Below are 20672 nucleotides of genomic sequence, written 5' to 3'. Positions count from 1 at the left end.
GAGGAGACAGACGGGGGGGGGAAAAAACAGGGGGCCATGAAGCAGAAGTGGCCGGTATGGGGCGGACTAGCGAGCAGGAAAACAGCACCAATCAGTCTGTGAAAGATACGAAAACAACTTTGAATTGAACACACAACCCTACAATGCCTTTTCACATCTGTGGAACTCACCTCAGCACAACAACAACAACCGCGGCCTCATTTAAAAGCAACAGTCATGGTGGCAAGACTCACACACTTAAGCGATAACTCAGCAGAGTCCACCACCCAATAATTATCCAGCCACAGTACGAATGACCGAAGCACAGCCACAAAGTACAGTCAGGCACACTCAGCAGGTTTTGCAAGCTTATTTACCCCTCTGTCCGAAATCAATCAATTTGAATCAAAAGCTACATTTTCATCTTTTACTTAACTTTCCGTTTATTCAATTTGACTTTAACGTCCCTGTAAAAGCATCTCGGTGTTGCTTTTACATGTCATGCATCAATACATTGACTTAATTTCTCATTAAAGAATAAAAAGGAGGCTGGAGCCAACCTCAGCCAGTCAGCCGTGGTCCCGGCTCCACAGAGGCATGCCAGCGTCAACAGAAAATAAACAACATCGGTGTGGGAATGTCCGGACCTCTGAGGGGGGGAGGGAGGGAGCAAGAACCAGGGAGCTGGGGACCAGTAAACACTCACACTGTGGGAGGAGCACACTGGTTTGAGCCTGCAATGACTTGATTTTTGTTTGTTTGCAATCGAATCACCTTATCTTGAAATACCATATCAGGGCAAAGGAGTTACTGGGTGGCTGGAGAGACTTGAGGCATCTTAGCATATGTCCTGCGTATATTGTTTTCAGCAAGATATGAACCATATAGATGAAAATGAATCGAATTAGCATGCACAGCATCTCATGAACTGCTGCGCACTGCACTCATAAATCTTTCTGACGTCCAGATCATTAAAAACTCTGATGATCTAAACCAGCGGGCTTTCAACCTGGGAGTCTGGACCCTGTAAGGGAAATGATTATGAAGATCATATCTGCCTTTATTTAACAGCCGACAATATGAAAGTGCCAGTAAATGAAGGTCGAGAAACCTTTGCACCCTGGGCTGCACTTTTTGAAGGAGACTCGTCATCACCCTCCTGTTTTTCGAAGTTGTGGCACTTTACGTGAATATCTCCATTTGTGAGACTTCACGACATGTTTGAATGGACGTCTTTCACCTCAGACTCATTTTAGGTCACGGTCGGGCGACCTTTGACCCTCGCGTGTCTCTCGTTGGATCCGTTTCTGTCTGCACGTCGGCAGTGCCGCTATTCCCGTCTCTCGGCTCCAGTGGAGCAATGGCAGCGAGGGATTCAATCGCCAAAACAAATTCACACAGGATGATGTCAGTATAACGACAATATCGCTCTCCACTCGCCATCCAGTTTGTCCCCCCGGATGACATCACGATGGCACTTGAGGCCAATGGGAGAGTCGGGAGTGGTTCGCTTCCTGATATCCTCCTCCACACAGGGAGTTACTGTGTTGCCTCATCATCATACTCCGCTGGCAGGCTATAGCGGGGGGGGCACTTGTCACCTTACAAGGAGAGGAACACCGCGGAGGCACCACTTCACTCTCTGTGACAGCAACCTCAGTGCAAGTTTGGAATCTGCCGCACATAAAAGAAAAAGGGCCGTCGATTCAACACGCTTTCCTAATCCCCAGTTTTCAGTTTACCAAATGCTCGTCTGGGACGTTAAAAGACATTTTAATCACTCTGAAGTCGGTCAAAAAACAAAATCCTAATTGTAACAGAATATTCATTCGTATATATATAATATTCAACAGTCAGAGCAAATGAATCTTGTTTTATGTTTAATTTAAAAGCTACAACTCTGCTTCAACTGCTTGAGTCCAAGTCTGCCGCTCTGCTGTCAATCATCCGCACAGAGTCGAGTTAAAATTAGAGACAACGTCCCACCAAACCACGTCTGTCCTTCACCCACATCCGCAGGTGTGAATGTGTGCACGTGAGCGAGCTCATGTGTCTCTGTCACCACGCGGGGTGAGATTTATTAGCTGCCGTGAAACACGCAACTTGCTTTTTGGCCTTCGGACATGAAACAAGCCACAATTAGAATGAATTATTACGCAATATAAATAATTGACTTGAACGACTGTTTGTGTCCTGTTGCACCGTCCAACAGGACACAATCTGTGCAGGCTTTCGGTCTGATCAGATTACATCCTTTGAATGTTCATCTACTAGGAAACAATGTGAAAAACGACTGTTCCACGTAGTCACAGAACAGAATCCGCTTCAGAAGTGTTCCTGCTGCTACACAGGCTGTTTCCAGGGTGATTTCTAGCCAGCCGGCGCAGACTCACTCAGAGCTCATCTGGGTAAATTTCCACTCTGACGAATACCGTCCAATCAGTGAGCTGCCCTCAGTAAGCCTTAAACCTTGAACCAGAAAGCCAACAAGCAGCAATAAACCATCCAATGGGCCAAGAACTCTCCTCTGACTATCAATCTGTCTTTACAGAGAGGGTTATGTGGGAATCTTCTTGTTCAGAACTGTTTTCCAAAGTCTGATTTTAATTTCATCTCCAGGTTTTGCCTCCTGTCAACATGAGAAGTTCTTTGGTTTCCAGCCAAAGAACATGGAGATCACTGCCAGGCCTGGCTCTGGGTGCGACTTCAGCATAGTCTCATTCTATTCAGAACATTTTAAGGCGAAGCCAATTGTGTTTGCACGTACTATGCATTGCACGTACAATCATATATCAGCCAGCATGACTCTGGTGTGCTGGGTAGTTGCTGGAGGAAGCTACACATGGCCCCAACTTTATTCTTAATAATTTACTTCGAACTAAAATGTTTTTTTTTACGCCTTTTGTTACTTTTTTTTTTCCGGGTCATGTTATGTCTCAAAACATTTAGCAGGTTTCCAGGAAATCTGATAAACACGAGCCATGTGACGACACCGACGTGTTGATTCAGATCTTAGATTTCGATTCCGTGCACCGCAGGTATACGTTTGCAGTGAGAGGGAAATATACATACATCTCACTCTAAAGGTAGAGGAAGGGATTTCCTCCACAGCTCAGGGTCTCACTTTCTTCAATGCTCAAACACCGCTGTCTCATAGCTGCATGTTTACAGAAATAAGCATAAAAATGACACATACAGACATGCATAACTTTGAGTTTAAGCCACTAATAACACAGTGTGGTGCAATAAGATTTGCTGATTTAAAAGTAGGCCCACACATAAATTGAATGGTATATGCCCATAATAATGGTGATCACAATAATTGTTAAAACTCTTATTCAACATCTTACAAAACTAAAAAAAAGAAAATGGCAGACTCCTTAAAAAGAGTTTGAATATGAAAATACATTTAAAAACAGCTGAGAAACACAGCTGATGATGACCTCTGACCTCATTCCATGGATGAGGTCAAATCCCCTTGATTCACGATCTAAGTGAGGGATTTTGACCTGTTGAAGGAGTGGCTATTCATACACCGAGCTATTTATGATCACATTTGGTGCGTTATCTGTATCAACAAATATGTGAACGAGGTTGAGGCAAAACACAGCAAGGCATGCAGGAGGAAGTGTGTGCAGCGTGTGTATGTGTGTGTGTGTGTGTGTGTGCGTTATGTGGGATGATGGGCGAGAGGCAGCAAACGAGGAAAGGAGAGTCAGAGGGAGGGAGAGCGGACGGGAGGAGGCGGAGGGAGGGTGAGAGAAAGTGGGCGTGTCCTCCTCGCCCTCGCCATGCTCCGGGGATTAGCTATTTAAAGTTCCGTTGCTCCGCGCCACGGAAGCCTTTTTCCATGCAGCCAACGGGGACGCAACAGTGTACCCGGGCAGCGCTCCGAGGACGTGCGTTTTAACGAGGGAGGCCACAGATGAAGTAAAGAGGAAGAAACCGTGTTGGGAATGATCTAAATCATCCGTCTTCCGCTGCCCGTCTTCACGTTTCTACTTGTTTATTTCACCAGGTGGGTCATTTTACTCATTTGAACCGCAAATGAAAAGGTATTCCTACGCTGGGTGCACATCCGCGCGTCTCGGGCAGGAGGTGTGTCAGCGGAGGACTCCTGTTCATGAAGAAGCCACTCTGGCACACACACACGCAGCATTCTGCGCACTTGTCGAACTTTATTCTGCACGCCTGAACACGCCATACTGTGCTCGTTAACGAGCCACTGTGACCGTTTAATTGGCATCTCTCATTTATACGCAAGTTAAAAAAGTATCGTATCTGCAGGTTTGACTTCACACTCGCATGATAGTTTCCACTTGTGTCCCTTCAACTGTTTACCCACCTTTTAATAGCTCGACGAGGGAGCCAGAGGTGAGATGAGCGGTGAATGCTAAGATTAGCCTGTCTCGCGCAGCTTTTCATTCAACCTTTCCAACCGCGCGCGCACACAGAGGCTTCCACCTCCTGCACGCGCATCTGAAATTGTAAACTGAAGGTGTGTGTTTGGGGGACGTATGGGAGGTGTGTTTACTCTTTTAAGCCTTCCTTTGTCTTCATAGTGAATAACAAATAATTACAACGAAACTTTACGTCAACAATACAGGCTACAGGCTTTGTGTCGGTCACATTAGTAGTTCCATGCAGATATTAAGGTTTAAATTGAGCTTGCCATACCAATTATTTTAAGAGGAATGTTAAAAGAAAATCATTAACTGTGGCAATAATTACAAATCTGCCCGTCTCACCACTGCAGCAACTTTCATACAGTCCCTAAAGGTTTTGCATTCAAAATTCTCCTTTTACAGTGTTGTACTATATTACTTAATAATGTGATTGATGCAGTAACCTGTAAACTGCATGTTATGTATTAAGTGCAGCTAATTTGAACTGCTGTATATTGTAATCGGTTTGATATCGAACAACAAATTCAAGCATGCGTTTCATCAGCAACAGTTTATCAGTAAAGGAACTAGAACTGTCAAATAAATGTAGTAGAGTAAAAAACAACATAACATTTGCCCCTAAAGTGTAGCAAAGTAATAGTAAGTAGCATAAAATGGAATTGGCCTACAAGTACGGTAACATTTTATTAAAGCACTATTTGAATAATTTCCTCTGAGCTCTATAGAAACACTTTAAAAGCGGCTTTATCCTCTGGCTGTGATGAATAGTAATGAAAGCGGATTGTATGCTGCTATTAATGGACACACACACACACTTATGCAAGTATACGTGCACAGAGTCTGTGCGTCATGCAGCCTGGCAGGCCTGTGTGAGGCTTTGTGTTGCAGGCCGTGACTTTAAAAAATATTTTTGGAGCAGTAGCACGATTGTTATCACATTACTGTAAGCATATGTGCTCTGCTGCTTTAACGTTGTTTACAGAGCCGATAAGAAGCTAAGTGGTTCAGTTTGCTTGAAGAGAGAAAAGTTAAAAAATGGAGAATACAGGGGATCATGCTCTGCAAAGTAGCTCGAGCCGTTTGCCTCTCCCTGCAAACACACGCATGCACTCAAAAATATGAACTTGCAAATGTTTTTTCTGGAAGGATTTCGCAATTTCCAGCACCATTACTGAGCCGCCACTGATTGAGCAACTACAAACCGCATTATTCAGGTTATGCACGCTGCTCACATCAACTGCCTGCAGGCTGGAGCCTCCAGAGGAACGCATGAAGAGAGAAAGAGGTCGAGGCACGACTTCATACTTCTCTTTCTCACTCAGATCTTCATTCTTGACCCACGTCCTTTCTATTTCTTCCACTTCCTCTTCTTTTCCTCTTCCTCTCCGTGGTCAATGTGTCTCTGTGGGTACTTGGGCGTGTATGCAGTAGTTTGCCATCTGAGGTTGTTTTTCTCCTCCAGGCTCCTAAGCTGCTGCCAGACACCCACAGCCAATCATGATCTGGGCCCAAAATTCCTCACCACTCACCAGGGCCTCAATATTGTGTGTGTGGAACTGCTTCCCACGCTTGCAATATTGTTGATTCTCAAAGAATCTATAGCATGGCTGTAGGAGGAAACTAGAATGATTAAACTCGGGGAAAACATCGTCGGCCAGTACTCTCCCTTTCTCTTCCCTTCACAATGTGAGCTGTTCTGTGAGGTCTCGTTTCACAGGCAGGACCTCTACATTGAGCTCAGCAGAATGGATTCACTGTGTCCGTAAAATGGGATAGGATTTCACAGCCACACCTGAGAGAAAATTAGACAGGAGGTGCATTAGCTGGTTAAGAAATGGGGGGGAAAAAAAGTAGCTTTTTCTGTGTGAATTTATCCAAAAGTGTGAAATAAGAGATGAGTTTTTCACTTATTTCCCAAAAGTCTCTCCTCTGCAGCCTGTCTGGCAGCCACAGCAGCTGTGTGACTATGTGTGAGCTGTCACGTCTCCACGAAGCCGGGGGGGGGGGGGGGGAGAAAGATGTTCTCCTGTATGTTGCAATCACTGTTTGACAACAGATATCCAAATCTTTCTGTCTGTGATCAATGAACAATGGGGCTAAATGCTTTGTCACACAAGTGGACTTTCTCATCAGACTGAAGTAGGCGTTTTTTTTCAGACTGAGTCTCTTTGTGGTAATTTTAAGCCGTTTTGTGGCCGTTCTGCATCTCTGTATGGTCGTCTTCATGTCTCTCACCGGTTGATTACGGTAGTCTCTTTGTAAGACTTTTGCTTCTCTTTGTGGTTGTTTCGCATCTCATCATTTATTTGTCTTTTTGTAAACCTTTTTGCCTCCATATGTGGTTGTTTTGCATATCTTTGTAATAGTCTGTCATAGTTTTGCGGTCATTTTGCGTCTTTTAATGTGTCTTGGTGGTTGATTAAAGTCCTTTTAGTAATCATTTTGTATCATGTATTTGGATGTTTTTATTCATTTTGCATCTCTTTATTTGTAAAAGACATTTTTGTAATAGTTTTGCATCTCTGTATGTTTTGCGTCTTTGTCGCTTTGCATCTCTCCGTGGTCATTTTGAGTCTTTGTGGTCATTTTAAGTCTGAGTTTTTGATTTGAGTCTTTTGTAACGATTTTACTTTGATCCTCTAAAGGTTATGAATAAGTTTAGGTCATTTGCAGCAGACTCATTAAAGCTACACAACTTTTAACCTAAAACACGATTACAATATAAACTTTCGGGATGAATCACCTCCCTACGCTCCATTTCACCTGACTCATTCCCTAACCCGATTAAGACCAAAATAAATACCTTTCCCCCCCTCGCTCTCAGTAAATACAGCTGAGTGCTGGCGTGTGGTCCCGGCTTTATCGCATCATTCAGAGGTGCCACAGATAAGAGGGACAATCCTCTGGGAAACTGAATTTGACTGATTTTGTTGCTCAATGAATCAGTTCTACCTGCGGCTTTAGATCAGCGATTGGGTCTATATTCAGACCAGGTCTAGGTCTCGTAACCCCTCATTGAAAGGCACACTTGCTGGGAGGGAAAAGTCCAGAAACAAAAGCTTTTAAAGTTCTTAAAATGAAAACAATAACTTGCACACATCACACGACCTCTATGTAATCCGTCTGGTTGTCAGGAGACGGCTTAATATGCGTCTGGCACATTGACGTCCTGTTCCGGGATTAGGCGGCGTTGACGAGGTAAACACTGACCGATTGGTTGCTGGGTCACGGTGCTGTTGCGTAACACCGGTCGGCTTGCGTTAGGAACATCATGTCGCTGAAGCGCAGGATCATAATTCCATTAAGCTGTGACCTGGTGATGAGACGAGGAGCTGTCAGCAGGCACTCAGACACGCTCTCCTTGTCATCAAGGCAGCTTGAATGGAAGCTATCGGAGACGTGAGCTTCCTGCAAAACAGTCTGTTTACCGGATTCTTCACTCCCAATTTGAGTTTTTCACTTGCATTGTAGGATGGGTTTACCTCTGTTCAAAAGCTTGTGCGTTGCCATACTTTTAGGTTTTTATGCTGCTTCTCTTAAACGTAAGTCTCTGTTCACTGCCCTCTCTCTACAGACATCGCTGCCATGGGTGTGAAGATGCTGCAGTGTTTTCCCTTCTACAGACGCTGTAAAGAGCGCTGCAAGAGCAGACAGTGCCCCCCAGCGGCAGGTGAGGAGCAGCTACACATTCAATTGTAGACCAATTTAAAAACAGCTGTTTCGTGACAGTACGTCCTCATAACGCCCCGACTCTCTGTCCATCTCCCGCCTCTCAGTTCCCATTGAGGAGATGAAGCCCCGCCTGTGCTCCACCACGTCCTGTGGTAGCGACAGCGAAGGAGCAGGAGGCCTGAGTCGCGGCTCCCAGATCTACTTCGCCACCAAGGCCAGGCTGTCGTTTAGACACCAGCTGGACAGCAACATCAACGCAGTGGACGCCACCTACTGAGGACGACGGGAGGGCCGCAGAGACGATAAACGGATTCCTGTACCTTCGATTTTCTGCCGCCCATTCGCTCTCGGACGCTGTGGCGCGAACCATAGCCGAGCAAGAGCACCTGTGGTCCCCTTTAGATGGGATCAACAGCAGTGTGCAATCAAACCCCTCATTGCTCGCTGCCCACAAAGAACTCTCGATGATTAAGACTCAACGAGGGACCGGGGAAAAAAGACTGAAACAGACGTGGTTTTCAATCTCTGTGCATTAAGGTTTTCTGTGGATCCGCTGCCCAAACAGTCACAATACTGACGGGCGGAAAGACAACTGACTTGTTTACAGCATTCACTACCAAAAAGTGCATCACTTTTTTTTCTATTTTCGTTGGCCAACTTTGTGGGAAAAATCCACTGTTGAGATAACTGTGTGTTTCACAAAGCGAGATGAGTTAACCTTTGAAGTATGTGGATGAATATCTGTAGCTGGACCGCATCATTAGCCACCATCATGAGTAGGGCTGGGTACTTTATACTAAACCATAATAACCCAATAACAAGTAGTATCGGAACTTCTCCAGTCAAACGATACCCGCATCAATTCCTTTTTGTACTGAAGAAAGCGCTCTTCGATTCAACACATGCAAGTGGAGCGCGGTGTGTTTCACCGAGTTGGCAGTTACGCGTGCTGAGATGCCGCCACAACTCTTCAAAGGAGGCTGAATCACACTGCCCAGATAATACTTCATTGTACAGTAATTTCTGATAAATATTTTGATATATACGTGTGAAAATCATTTGGATTTTGGTATCGTTATCACTTTAATGGTACCGGCGTGTTTTGAAGGACACCCAGCTGTAATCACGAGGGACATATTACGAAACCCATTGTTGACATTTCTTATAACCAGGAATGTACTCTGTTACGAAACCCCTGTACACTATCAGAGGAGGGAGCACAGCAGATGTGTTTGCCTCTAGGTAGTTCCTCTTTTGAAAGCATGACGCAAACTTTGCAAAAGTTATATTTCTATTGGGTTTTTTTGTCCGTTCTGTCTGGCTTCAGCTCACTCCGGCTAATTTCTTGTCTTTAATATTTTATAACAAAAAAAAAAACCTGGTTTCATTTGATATTAAAATGTTTTACTTTTTAACAGCTGAACTGGTTTCTGTATTTGCCTGAAACATGACTGTAAAGATCTGATCCCGAATGACTGTGAAAAACCTGCTGAAACAATCAATGTTTGCCCTTTGATGCAAAACCCCTGATAAGTTATTCAAATCTACAATACGTCAACACAAAAAGTCTCTTTATTCTTGACTAACAAAATAACTAAAAATGTACATAAAAACGTCTCCTGTGTTTGTTGATGAATGTGAAGTTTCTCAGAATTAGATTTGGGGATTACACACTAATGTACAGAAACGACAAACAATACTTCCTCACGCATTTATCATTTCTTCACCAAGACACAGACAATGTATCTTGTTCACAACATTTATTTAAGAAATGAGTTCACTGGTATAAAAAAAAAAAAAAGTCTATAGACAAACTTCTTCCAAACCTGTGACCAATGATTTAAGCCATCACTGCGTGTGTTTGGGGTCAGGGTTTGGAGATGACGCCATCTGGATAGCGGTTCTTAAATCGAGCCACGACATCAGGATCCAAGAGATGAATGCCATCAAGCTGGTTCCCAAGAGTTACCCTGGAAGTGGAAAAATAAAAAGGTCCATCAGCACATGTAACATATGCAGAAGAGCTTCTTGGCCTTTAAATTAAATGAAAGCCTGATGTGTGTTACCAGTTGGGCTGGACGTTGTGCGGTCGACCGAAAAGCTCGATCTTCCTGGTGCCGGGCGAGAGTCTCTCTATCATGCCGTAGATCTCATCTGGTTTGTGACTGGTGGAGCGGACCTGGACGAGAGTTTGAAATGTAATGAAGAGATGGAATCTTCTTCATGCTGTAGAAATCATAAATACACGACCAAATTTAAAAAAGAGTTACCTCGGCCACAATGACGTCGCAGTCCAAACCGCGGTTGAATCCCTGAGGGTTTCCCTTTACGCCCACCTGAGGAGAAACATGGTACGCGTTACATTTCAGGCAGTTTCAGACAATTTTGAAAGCCACATTTACAAAGAATGAGCAGTCATGTAAGGGCAGTTTCATGCCGGCTCACTCAGTATATAACAGACTGTTACGTACATACGTACATACATGGACAGACATACCAGACAGTGCTCCTTCCCGTGGTTCAGCCAATGGCCGGTCCTTCCCGTGCGGATGATTCTCTGCAGCTGGTTGGTTTTCACCCAAATGATTTCATCGGCTCGATCATAGCTGAAAATAAATACATAGATTAAAAAAAAAGGAGTCCTAACAAAGTGGTGGCTCGATGCTCGCGGATGCACAGAAGGAGAGACTCACCCCCAAAGACTGAGACACTCTCTGCCCAGCTCCATGGCCCTGCAAGAGAGGAAGAGAAGACACAACTATGTCTGGATGTGCAGAACTAGGTCCCTGCCTCCTCTTATCAATGTATCAACATGCAGGTTCAACCTGTAGAACAAGCGTGTGTGGACGAAGTGTTGTAAGTTATGAGAAATCTGACTCCTGCTATTTAATTTAACTTAGAAAGATTGAACTTTTTGGGGTGGAAACTTGAAGAATGGGAATAGAGTACAGGCAGGCTGTAACTGTAAAACAAAGAGAGAAAACTGTACGGCACATCCTCATGTTTAAAATGTCGGTTTGGATCGTTACCTGCCGGTGACCCAGAGGAAGAGGAAGCCGTCGTCTTGCAGGATGGGGATGTTGAGCTTTCTCATCTCGTCGTCAGTCAGCGTACCATAAGGCAGCTCCATGTGGATGTCCCACGGAGGGTCGGCCATCACCACAGCGAACTTACCGAGGATGGACACGTCCAGGAAGCGGATGTCGCAGCAGACCCACTGCAAAAAAAAATAAAAACACAGCCTCTGTTAATTTCATCGCCAAAAATATCAACGTCCATCTTTCTCGCGCGCTGGTACGACCGTCGGTCCTCCTCCGTCCTCTCTCAGCCTCACCTGTGAGGGGAACAGTTTGCCCACGTTGCTGTCGGCGTCCCCCGCGCAGAGGCCGAGCTCCGTGGTCCCGCCCTGGGGCCCCAGCAGGCTCCCCTCGGCCTCCGGGAGGCTGTCGATCTCGTAGTGGACGTACTTGCAGGTGTCCATGTGGAAACACGTGTTGAGGAAGGAGCAGTCGCCGAGGCTCTCGTCCGTGTGCTTGTTGATGATGCGACTGAAGGAGATATTATGCATCACGAATCCAATCAGCAGCATAAACATAGTCATGCAATGTCATCATTATATTTTAGCATCAGGTTTGATTTTTTTTTAAAACATCTTCTTTAGCACAAAGGTTTTACTGGAAGGCAAATACAAATGTAATAACCCTTCATGCACAAGTGTCAGTCAAGTTTATTAAATTTGAAATTGTATCCCCGAGGCACACATTCTTTTCCAAACTCAAGTCCACTTGAGACCCTTAAACACGCTTTCATCCCTTTCAGATTGTTCAATTTTAATAACTTGCCTGAAAGGCATTACATTATCAAACATTTCACAAGGAAATATCAATAATTACATTTTAAAAATTCAAAAACAAACTAATTTGTATGTTGGAGAATCTGTTTTTGATCCCACATCTGATTATACATTTGTATCGAGACGTCTTTGGGGTTTCCCGACCACCGTTTGGGAACCATTACCACAGAGCATCATTCAGAATGAGGAGAACCTCCACAAACTATATACTTTGAGATGAAAACAAGACGCATTCTCCTTTTCAATTTGATTCAAATGAAATCATAATGTAGCAGTAAGCTTTGTTGAAATTATTAGCATGAGGCGAGTCATTGTTTTGCAAGAACATTGTTCTGATAGGAGTAGTATGTTTTAAACTTTATTCATAGTGACCTCTTCAGGCCGACGGGGGTATTTATCTGAATTGATTAAAAATCTGTTGCCGCTGTGAAGAGTCTGATAGAAACATGTTATCGTGTTGGGTGATATAAAAACAGAGAAGAAGAGTTGCTGACCGGAAGTGTAACTTGGTGCACGGCTGCGGCGTGTCCCCGGAGCGCACACACTCCTCTTTGGTCCCGTGGTCGCAGAACTCCTGGACCTGAGCTCGGCCGCGAGAGCGGAACTTTAACACGATGGACTGCTCCTTGGCTGTGCTGGCGTTAAGCAGCTCAAGAATCTCTCTGCTCATCTGGACATAAATGACATTATACCCGTATCAGTTATCACACCTCCAGACTATCCTGCTTCACTTTCACGTCGTTGACAATGTAACTGTAATAGAATAACTCTCGGTGCTGTAAGAGACGAGGAGAGATCTCCTAAACCTTCCTACCTTCTTGCTCTGCTGCTCTTTAGTGGACTGTTGGTTCAGGAGACTCTCTATCTCCATGTCCATATGGGACGACTGGCTTTTGCTGCTCCTGCCCTTCTTATCGGCCCCGCTCCCTGAGGCCGAGGGCCCCGACAGCTGCAAGGAGGAAGCCGGCGTCACAGAGGTGAAGGAGGTGCGCGGAGGAGAAGCGGAGCTCTGAAGTGAGGGCGACTGGCCCGGAGCTCTTTTATGGTGGGTTTGATCTTCTGCTTTTCTCTTGACTCCGGTCCGTTGGGCTCCGGCCCCGGGGCCGATCATGGCCCATAGTTTTGTGTGGTCCACCGCTACCACGATTGAGGGGGGGGAAGTAGCAGAGGAAGAGGCCGCGGTGGGCTGCCGGACCTCGATGAGCTCCTGAGCAGAGAATTTAAGCAGCAGACTCTGGATGCTTCCGTGACTGACAGCTGATTCAGACTGTGAGCAAACAGGAAGGAAGAAAAAGAAAATATGACGTCGTTCATATAATGTGCTCAACACAACATTCCTGTGACATGGACTCACGCTGAGTTCATTTGTGATGGCAAGGGAGTCCGTTGGCATCGAGAGACTCAGATCAGAGAGATATCCCAGCAGCCTCTTCTCTAGCTCCGGGTCTGGTGGTTTTTCCGTCTCCTCCTGAGTGGGGAGCAGAGCTGTCGGAGCCGGGCTGTCACTCCTGGCTGTGGATCCCTCTGTGCTGCTTCCACCATCTGACAACAGAGGTTAACACCCTCCTTTAAAAAAAAGGTTCTTCCTGATCATTTATCAATTGTGACAATGTGAAATCAATTTCACAAAAACATTGAATTCCAGCGTGCTATTAGGCGTTTCACCTGGATGTGGGGAATTTGCTCAGAAGAATAAAAAGCATATTGATGAATTTTAGTGCAACAATTTTCCAACAAAGGGAAATTCCTTAATTTAAAAAAAGTTTTCACCTCTTGTTTCCTGGACATCTTGTAAAATATATATGTTGACGAATCTCTCTCTAATTATATTTTTAATAGAGAAACTTAACAGTAATGAAACACTGAACAGTCATTTGTCTTTCCACAGTTGATGTGACAACACACACAATGAGGCAACGTTACAGCATGTTATTGTAGCTGAGACTATTAGTCAAACAGGAAATTAACCAACAACATTTCCGATAATTGATTTCCTAATTTACCATTCATTTATCAAGCAATGGGGAAATAATAAGTTGAGTTTCTCAAATATAAGGATTTCTGCTTTTCTGTGTTAATGTCAGTGAATGTTGAACATCTTTAAATTTTAGACCTCTGGAAGAACAAAACGATTGGATAAGTCATTCATTAAGGAATGAATCCCTGGTTTCCACATTAATATTTGCTGCTTTTCTTTCCATTCTGTGAATCGGGTATTACGGTTTTGGACTATCAGTTACAACCAGGGCTCTGGGAAATACTGATGGACATGGGACTATTTTCTGACGTTTTATAGACCAAACAATTGCTCGATTAATCGAGAACACAATCGTCATTTTCATTAATGATGCAAATAATTCGTTAAAGCCCTTCACTATCAAACAATAAGAATAATAATGACAAAACATGGGCATTTGTCTTCATTCCTGACCATGTTCAGACTCAAAAACTACGTGATTAATCTGATAAATACTCCATTGATTACTTAACAATAAAAACAATGGTTCTTTGCCGCCCTGCTGGTAACCGCTCTCTCTGGCCTGACCGTACCGGAGGACAGTGTCGCCGGGTCTTTCCTCCGCCGCTGCAGCCTCTCCCGCAGCGAGTCCAGCTGCTTCTTGTGCGCCTGGATGCTGCCCCACGTGTCCGACATGACTGGATTTCGACAACGACGCCGCTGCACACTGAAGAGAATCTAAAACAAAAGTTGATCACTTGTCCGCCTTGTTGACGGCAGCGAATAAATGCATGGTCCGTCCCGAAATGGCGTCCGACGAGCATCTTGCGTGAGGAACGTTCCGGCTGTCTGGTGCTGCGTGAAGGAACCGTCCTTGAGGTCATGTTATCTGAAAATAAATAAATAAAAATACTTTTATCAGCCGGTCTGAAAGATACGTCTTAGCAACGACTGTTAATTCAATTAAAATATATATTTGTCGGATTCATTTTGGGTACGTACTGACTACCCTAACTCCCGGCTTGCGGTACAATTAAACGCCTATTTCCTCTCTGCTAAAAATATAATTTAACTCGCGCTCTTTCAGTAAATAAATGTTTTCTGTCATCATACTATAACTATAGCATTATATTTAATACTAGTCTCGTAAGTTGGCGTACTTTTACTGCTCGCGCTACGTTACTAGGCTGTTTTCTGCTGAGCAAAGATGGCGGAAGACGAGAAGAGTGGCGAGCCCGTGAAAGAGAAGAGCGAGCTGCAAATTCTGAAGGTATTTGCTCTCGGTTATTCACACGAACATTCACCATCTACGAAGTGTCCGAGCCCTCGTGTTTTTTTTACTTTTCGTGAGCTCAGCGTCGTGCGTGTCTACCTCTTGCTTAGTCACAACAGACAGAGAGGGTCCATGGTGATTTCTTTAAATGTCTTTATTTATTTAGGTCAGTGTTCCTGGCTTAATGCACAAAAGATTGACACTAGAGATGCACTGATATGTTCTTGTAAATCGGAAAAAGGTTTCATACCTTAAGCATCTCTTGTCGATAACATTTACATCATTAGTACAAATGCAGGTGCATTTGTAACAATGGACACCTTTTAGAAATGAAATGCCTATTGTTAAGATAAACCTGTATTTCGTGTTCTGTAACAACAATGGTACTCGTTATTCTCTCCAGTATTTTAGCATTGTGCTTCCATAGAGTCAAAGCAACAGAGGCTCAGACATCATGACTTTTAGACCCAATTATGGGTCAAGCAAGCATCCAGAACACTGGATCCTACAATTCCCATCATGCAACTGAATAGATTCTTTCGTGAGACCCTCTCTGTCTGGTTGATGCTCACCTTGATGCTTTAAACTCCACTGTTTGGCAACAACTGCAGATTAGATAATGTGGATCTTAATGCACTGTTAATGCTTTAGATTTTGAATATTAATTATCATTTTTATGAAAGATAATAATCCAAACCAAATATTGCCACGGTTTCAGATTTGACCGTTTTTAATGCGTGATTTACTCTTTTGAAAAACAATCACAAAAGTGGGTATCACACAATAACAGTGTTCTTATATTGGTGCATCATTAATGCACAATAGCCGCCCCAGTTTTATTCACCAACTCAATATTGTACTGTGAGAAATGTCCCTTTTGATCTATTTTTAACTGTTAATAATAACTGTTAATTCTCAACAAATACAACATCTCCCCTCCTCCATCACAGGAGCTCGTGGATGAACTGTATAACTTCAGAGATTGCTATTTTGAGACTCACAGCGTGGAGGAAGCTGGGAGGAAACAAAGCGATGTCGCGCAGGAGATCCAAAAGACCTTAAAGAAGGTGGAGGAGAAAGAAGGTGAGTGCTTCATTCTAACACGACAGCGCTTCAGTCTTTTAATCTTCAGAATATCGATCACACTTACCGTATTCTCTGCGTTTACGATTTTCCACAGATCATTTTAAACACAAAGCAGAGTTTCTGCTGCAGAAGGGCAGGTGTCTGAATGTAGCTCCAGACTTCAGTCCTGTAGCGGAGGAGTTCCTTTCCCGGGCTGTGAAGCTGGAGCCCGGCCTGGTCGAAGGTTGGAACACATTGGGAGAGCAGTACTGGAAAAAAGGAGACCTGATGGGTGCCAAGAACTGCTTCACCGGAGCGTTGCAGCAGGTACATTGACGACAGTAAAAGAGATGGGCATGTTTTAAACGCGGTGAAGCATTCTGACCACTCCTGTGGAACTTCTGTCTATGCTCGGTTTCCATTATTAACTCATCTGTCTTGTGCTTTATCCTCCACCGCTGCAGAGCAAAAACAAGGTGTCTCTACGCAACCTGTCCATGGTGCTGAGGCAGTCTCCGGCGGCAGACAGCGACGCAAATGGCAAGCAGGTGCTGAAGAGTGTGGACATGGCCCGACAAGCCGTCCAGCTGGATGTCACAGACGGGACGTCCTGGTGTGAGTAGAGCGTCTGGGTACTACCGGCGAGCAGAGGACAAGAGTTAGAGGAAAGTAATGATTGTGTAAATGATGCGCTGTCCTAAAATTGTCTTTCATGTTATTGTTTTTACAGACATCCTGGGAAACGCCTACGTGTCCCTGTTCTTCACCTGCGGACAGAACCCCCAGTTGTCTCAACAAGCTCTAAGTGCCTATGCGCAATCTGTGAGTGCTGACTGAGCATTAAACATGTTAAAAATCTATCGGCACTAACTGCACTATTGTAGTGTTTTCAACTCCTTCTCTTCCTCATTCGTAGGAGAAAGTAGACAGAGCGGCCTCGTCTTACCCGGAGCTGCATTTCAACCGCGCCACGCTGTTCCAGTACGAGGAGATGTTCGGGTCTGCGCTCGGCGGCTACAGCCGCGCCGCGGCGCTCGACCCGGGCTGGGAGGAGCCTCCAGAGAGAGAGAAGCAGCTGCTTGTGTACCTGGTGAAAGTCACAGAACTCATACAGAACAAGGTATGGAGACCCTACAGCCCATGGTGATTTATTCAGGTCAGCAGTCCAAAACCCAAAGATATTTAAATTGCTGTCATAGCAGATGTTGACATATTTTGATCACTTGCTCACCACAAGGTGGCAGCAGAGCACAGCCATATCTCTTTTCTTCCGCTCCTCACCTTCCGTCTCTCCGTCTCTTTAGGGGAAGGTGAAGGCGCGTCGGTTGAGGACGATGCTCTCTAACCTCAGCACGTCGGCCATGGGTCCCTGCTCCTCCCCTCAGTTTCGATCCCCGACCGGCCGCGTTGGCAGCCTGGAGCCTCGGACTCTTTCCTCCCTCACGCACGGTCACAACGTCGGGATGGCCGCCCTGGGCAAGGTGGTGTTCAGCCTGGCCTCAGAGGGTCGCATGGCCTTGTGAGTGCAGCTTATCTTTTATCATTCATAGTGCTCGTAATCCACGTTTAGATTTTTGGAGTGATGTTGTAAAAATCTTTCCCCCTCCAGTACGTTTGGCATGGTGGACAGCGAGGAGTCATGTATAGTGGTGATGGTGTACAACACAGCGGACAGCTGGGGCGTCCTGATAGGAGACACTGTCGTCATTCCTGAACCTCAGGTCAAACGGAACAGCATAACGCACAAAGATGAGGTCAGTGTTTCACGTGTGTGGTTCAAAATATGAAGACGTCTTCCTAATTAGTCTGACTTTTACATTTCTTCCCTCCGGCAGTCGTTTGACTTCAGAAGTATACGAGTGGACACTCCTCTGCTCCTCATCGTCAACGGCAAGAAACAAAATGCCCAAAGTCAGATCGCTGCCTCCGTCAGCTACAAGCCCCAGAGCGAATGAGCCGAGCGAGCAGAAAGTACAGCAAGAGGACCAATTGGTTTTTCCTGGATTTTGTTTCAAAGTTTCCAAAGTGTCTGCCTGTTTTCATGTGTTGCTTTGTATATAGGTCACCATGTTACTTTGTCTTTAGATGGACATTTTGTTTATATTTATAAATATTTCTTTTTTTGTATTCTGATGTATGAGGACAGTTTTTTTTTTTTTTTGTAAATGAATGTACCTGTGATGATAATTTGATGTCAGAATTGTGATTTAAGTTTACCTTGAACAAAAATCCTTTTTATCCTGAACATATTGTTTGTGTGGTGTCTTCAAACAGCAGGTTTCAAACATTTTTTTACTTTTCATATTGGAGAAGCACAGCTCTTACTAAATGAAAATAGGCTCTGTACAATTAAAATGTCCCAGTAAGTTGTTAAGTTGTGTGGAAATCCTCCCATCACACACAATCTTCAAGTCTAGACCTCAGTGGGTCTCCTTCTACCTTTATCAACAACCAATCAACTGCTCAGGTTTAACACAAATTGCCTAAATTGTTCACACTGTATGACGGAACACCTACTGCTATTCATTCAGTAACATGTAGTTCTTACTATAAAAGTAAATGTATGCAACGGTTAGGGTCAGACTTAACCCCTTTATCCTCTATATTTTATACTTTTAAGATAGTAATCACACAAATACTGAAAGGAATGAGGTAACGGTTACATTTTTAATCTCCTATTTTCACAATCTACATGAATGGAGAAGAATGTAAGGCAGTGCACTTTGTAAACAGAGTTCATGTTGTCTTGTCAAGTACTTTACACAAATGTTCGGTAGTGACCTGGACTTAAAGTTGAACATTAACTTTTCATGCCTAGTTTGGTTCACGATTACAATAAATACGACAAAAAATGAACTCGGGGCAAACACTGCCAGCTAAATGAATACCTAAACATTTGAACACTTTGTAAACAAACGTAGTTCGGTGACTACGCTCCGGCCGTGATGAAACCCGTTGCTGTGTCAGTGCTTCATCATGAAGGGCCGGCCTCTCTCCCTGCTAGGGGAGCTGAACTGGAAGAAGGTCTTTGCTCCGTCGGCCTCCAGGCAGGAGAAGAACCGGCTGTCCCCATCGTGGCCCACCGAGAGGAACTGAGGGCTTCTCTGGGGAGTCGCCGGCCGAGCCACCCCTGGGTGACACGCGGGGGGGGGGGTTGACGGATGTCTCTCATTGTTATACTGAGTAAAATGTCCTCACACAGATGATCAGCTCATTACTCCCACTGTTGGGTTCTTAATGACCACTTCTTGACAAAACACCTACAGCTGTGTCTTCCCTTGTGCTATTTAACATAATTCTCTGTTTGCTTCCTTCCTTTTCTCATGAATCAGTTGTGACACAAGTGATTTAATAAAAGCAGGACCGCTTACTTTCCTGCCAAACGTGCTGTTTTGGACTGCAGCTAAGAATATGTTTGATTTTCCATTAATCTGTGGCCTGATTAATCTGTGAATCTGAACTTTTAACATCCTTAGAAAGTCTGTATGTAATGTTTTCCCCATCTTCAAAGACCAATAATTGCAATCACTTTAAAATGATGTTTAATACTTCAAAACAAAAAGACCAAGTACCTCAGTTTCACGTACCTTTAAGTTGATATTGTTCTTACCTGTGTGAAAGTCGTGGTGTGCTGGTTGTAGCAGCGTGTCTCTTTCCCCCACATCCACCACCATGTTGCGCAGCCTCAGAGAGTCGTACAGCCCCTGTAGTTTCTGGTACTGCCTGTTCCGCTCCATCAGCCTCTCGGACACATCGCTGTACTTCCTTTTATACTCCTCCATCACCTGAAAGGAAAGAGGATCTCGTAAATTTGTATTGGACGTATATGTTTCTCTCAATGTTCTATTTCTTCATCGCGCACAGATAATGACCGAGGAGCACTGCCCTTGAGTTTAAGAATTGTGGCTTACTTTCTTCAGGGAGGCGACTTCCCCCCTCATGCCGGTGAGCTCCAGCTCTCTGCTCTGGTTCTGCTGAGTCAACACCTTCTCCATCTGCTTCAGCTGGGCCTCAGCCCGTGACAGACTGTACTCTTGATACATATGCTCCTGGTGGACCTGTTTACAAAGACAAGCTGGATGTTTTACAACCAGGCTGGGCACAAAAAAAGACATTTCAAGACCCGATTCACACGATATTCATATGCATACAAACAGAAAGGTATTTGACCTGATAGCTCCAGAAGGCCAGAGCACGGGCGCTGATGTCCAGAACTACGTCTGGTGGCAGACCGGCCAGCACCATGGCTTTGTACTGCTCAGAGGGAGACAGCTCCGTCCTCACGATGTCCAGCTTCCCGGACAGTGCAGAGGAGCAGGCCGGGCAGATGGCCGGGGAGCGGCTGAACGCATCGGACCCGTGCTGATCGCAGAAGACGTGTGAGCAAGCGGTGACCCAGGCGAAGCCGCTCAGCTTGGACCGACACTTTGGGAAGTTACACAGGAGTGTGTCATCGCAGAAAGACAT

General features: G+C 44.7%; 4 protein-coding genes across 4 annotated transcripts; 2 read left to right on the top strand and 2 right to left on the bottom strand.

The window, feature by feature from the left end:
* Positions 1-3835: 3835 nt before the first annotated feature.
* On the top strand, positions 3836-9644 carry LOC306796694 (uncharacterized protein). Its single transcript, XM_079295758.1, has 3 exons — positions 3836-3997; positions 7960-8055; positions 8162-9644. The coding sequence occupies exons 2-3, from the start codon at positions 7971-7973 to the stop codon at positions 8332-8334; spliced, it is 258 nt and encodes an 85-aa protein (XP_079151884.1). The 5' UTR covers positions 3836-3997; positions 7960-7970; the 3' UTR covers positions 8335-9644.
* Positions 9645-9754: 110 nt separating this feature from the next.
* On the bottom strand, positions 9755-14630 carry mettl3 (methyltransferase like 3). The gene is made up of 11 exons (XM_079295757.1): positions 14461-14630; positions 13265-13452; positions 12725-13177; positions 12405-12580; positions 11392-11605; positions 11087-11274; positions 10751-10789; positions 10555-10663; positions 10328-10393; positions 10124-10236; positions 9755-10027 (listed from the first exon to the last, which is right to left on the bottom strand). The coding sequence occupies exons 1-11, from the start codon at positions 14561-14563 to the stop codon at positions 9925-9927; spliced, it is 1752 nt and encodes a 583-aa protein (XP_079151883.1). The 5' UTR covers positions 14564-14630; the 3' UTR covers positions 9755-9924.
* A 348-nt stretch (positions 14631-14978) lies between these two features.
* ttc5 (tetratricopeptide repeat domain 5) lies at positions 14979-18450 on the top strand. Its single transcript, XM_079295168.1, has 9 exons — positions 14979-15137; positions 16091-16223; positions 16321-16532; positions 16670-16820; positions 16936-17027; positions 17122-17325; positions 17510-17724; positions 17815-17959; positions 18041-18450. The coding sequence occupies exons 1-9, from the start codon at positions 15075-15077 to the stop codon at positions 18158-18160; spliced, it is 1335 nt and encodes a 444-aa protein (XP_079151294.1). The 5' UTR covers positions 14979-15074; the 3' UTR covers positions 18161-18450.
* Positions 18451-19168: 718 nt separating this feature from the next.
* ccnb1ip1 (cyclin B1 interacting protein 1) lies at positions 19169-20672 on the bottom strand (the record flags this gene model as incomplete). Its single annotated transcript, XM_079295950.1, has 4 exons — positions 19169-19335; positions 19816-19990; positions 20117-20263; positions 20376-20672. 4 exons carry the CDS (start codon positions 20670-20672, stop codon positions 19169-19171), a joined length of 786 nt encoding a protein of 261 aa, XP_079152076.1.

The sequence above is a fragment of the Melanostigma gelatinosum genome (assembly GCF_949748355.1).
Source record: "Melanostigma gelatinosum genome assembly, chromosome: 23".
Taxonomy (NCBI): domain Eukaryota; kingdom Metazoa; phylum Chordata; class Actinopteri; order Perciformes; family Zoarcidae; genus Melanostigma; species Melanostigma gelatinosum.
This window is presented reverse-complemented; position numbering and strand designations above follow the sequence as displayed.

Bases quoted from the DNA above. Each gene is read 5' to 3' on its own strand.
- LOC306796694 (XM_079295758.1), top strand. From the start codon at position 7,971: ATGGGTGTGAAGATGCTGCAGTGTTTTCCCTTCTACAGACGCTGTAAA. The intron at 8,056-8,161 runs GTGAGGAGCAGC...CCCGCCTCTCAG, and splicing joins ACAGTGCCCCCCAGCGGCAG to TTCCCATTGAGGAGATGAAG.
- mettl3 (XM_079295757.1), bottom strand. From the start codon at position 14,563: ATGTCGGACACGTGGGGCAGCATCCAGGCGCACAAGAAGCAGCTGGAC. The intron at 13,453-14,460 runs GTACGGTCAGGC...CTCTGTTGTCAG, and splicing joins CCCGGCGACACTGTCCTCCG to ATGGTGGAAGCAGCACAGAG. The intron at 10,028-10,123 runs GTAACACACATC...TTCCACTTCCAG, and splicing joins CACAACGTCCAGCCCAACTG to GGTAACTCTTGGGAACCAGC.
- ttc5 (XM_079295168.1), top strand. From the start codon at position 15,075: ATGGCGGAAGACGAGAAGAGTGGCGAGCCCGTGAAAGAGAAGAGCGAG. The intron at 17,028-17,121 runs GTGAGTGCTGAC...CCTCATTCGTAG, and splicing joins TAAGTGCCTATGCGCAATCT to GAGAAAGTAGACAGAGCGGC. The intron at 17,960-18,040 runs GTCAGTGTTTCA...TCCCTCCGGCAG, and splicing joins GCATAACGCACAAAGATGAG to TCGTTTGACTTCAGAAGTAT.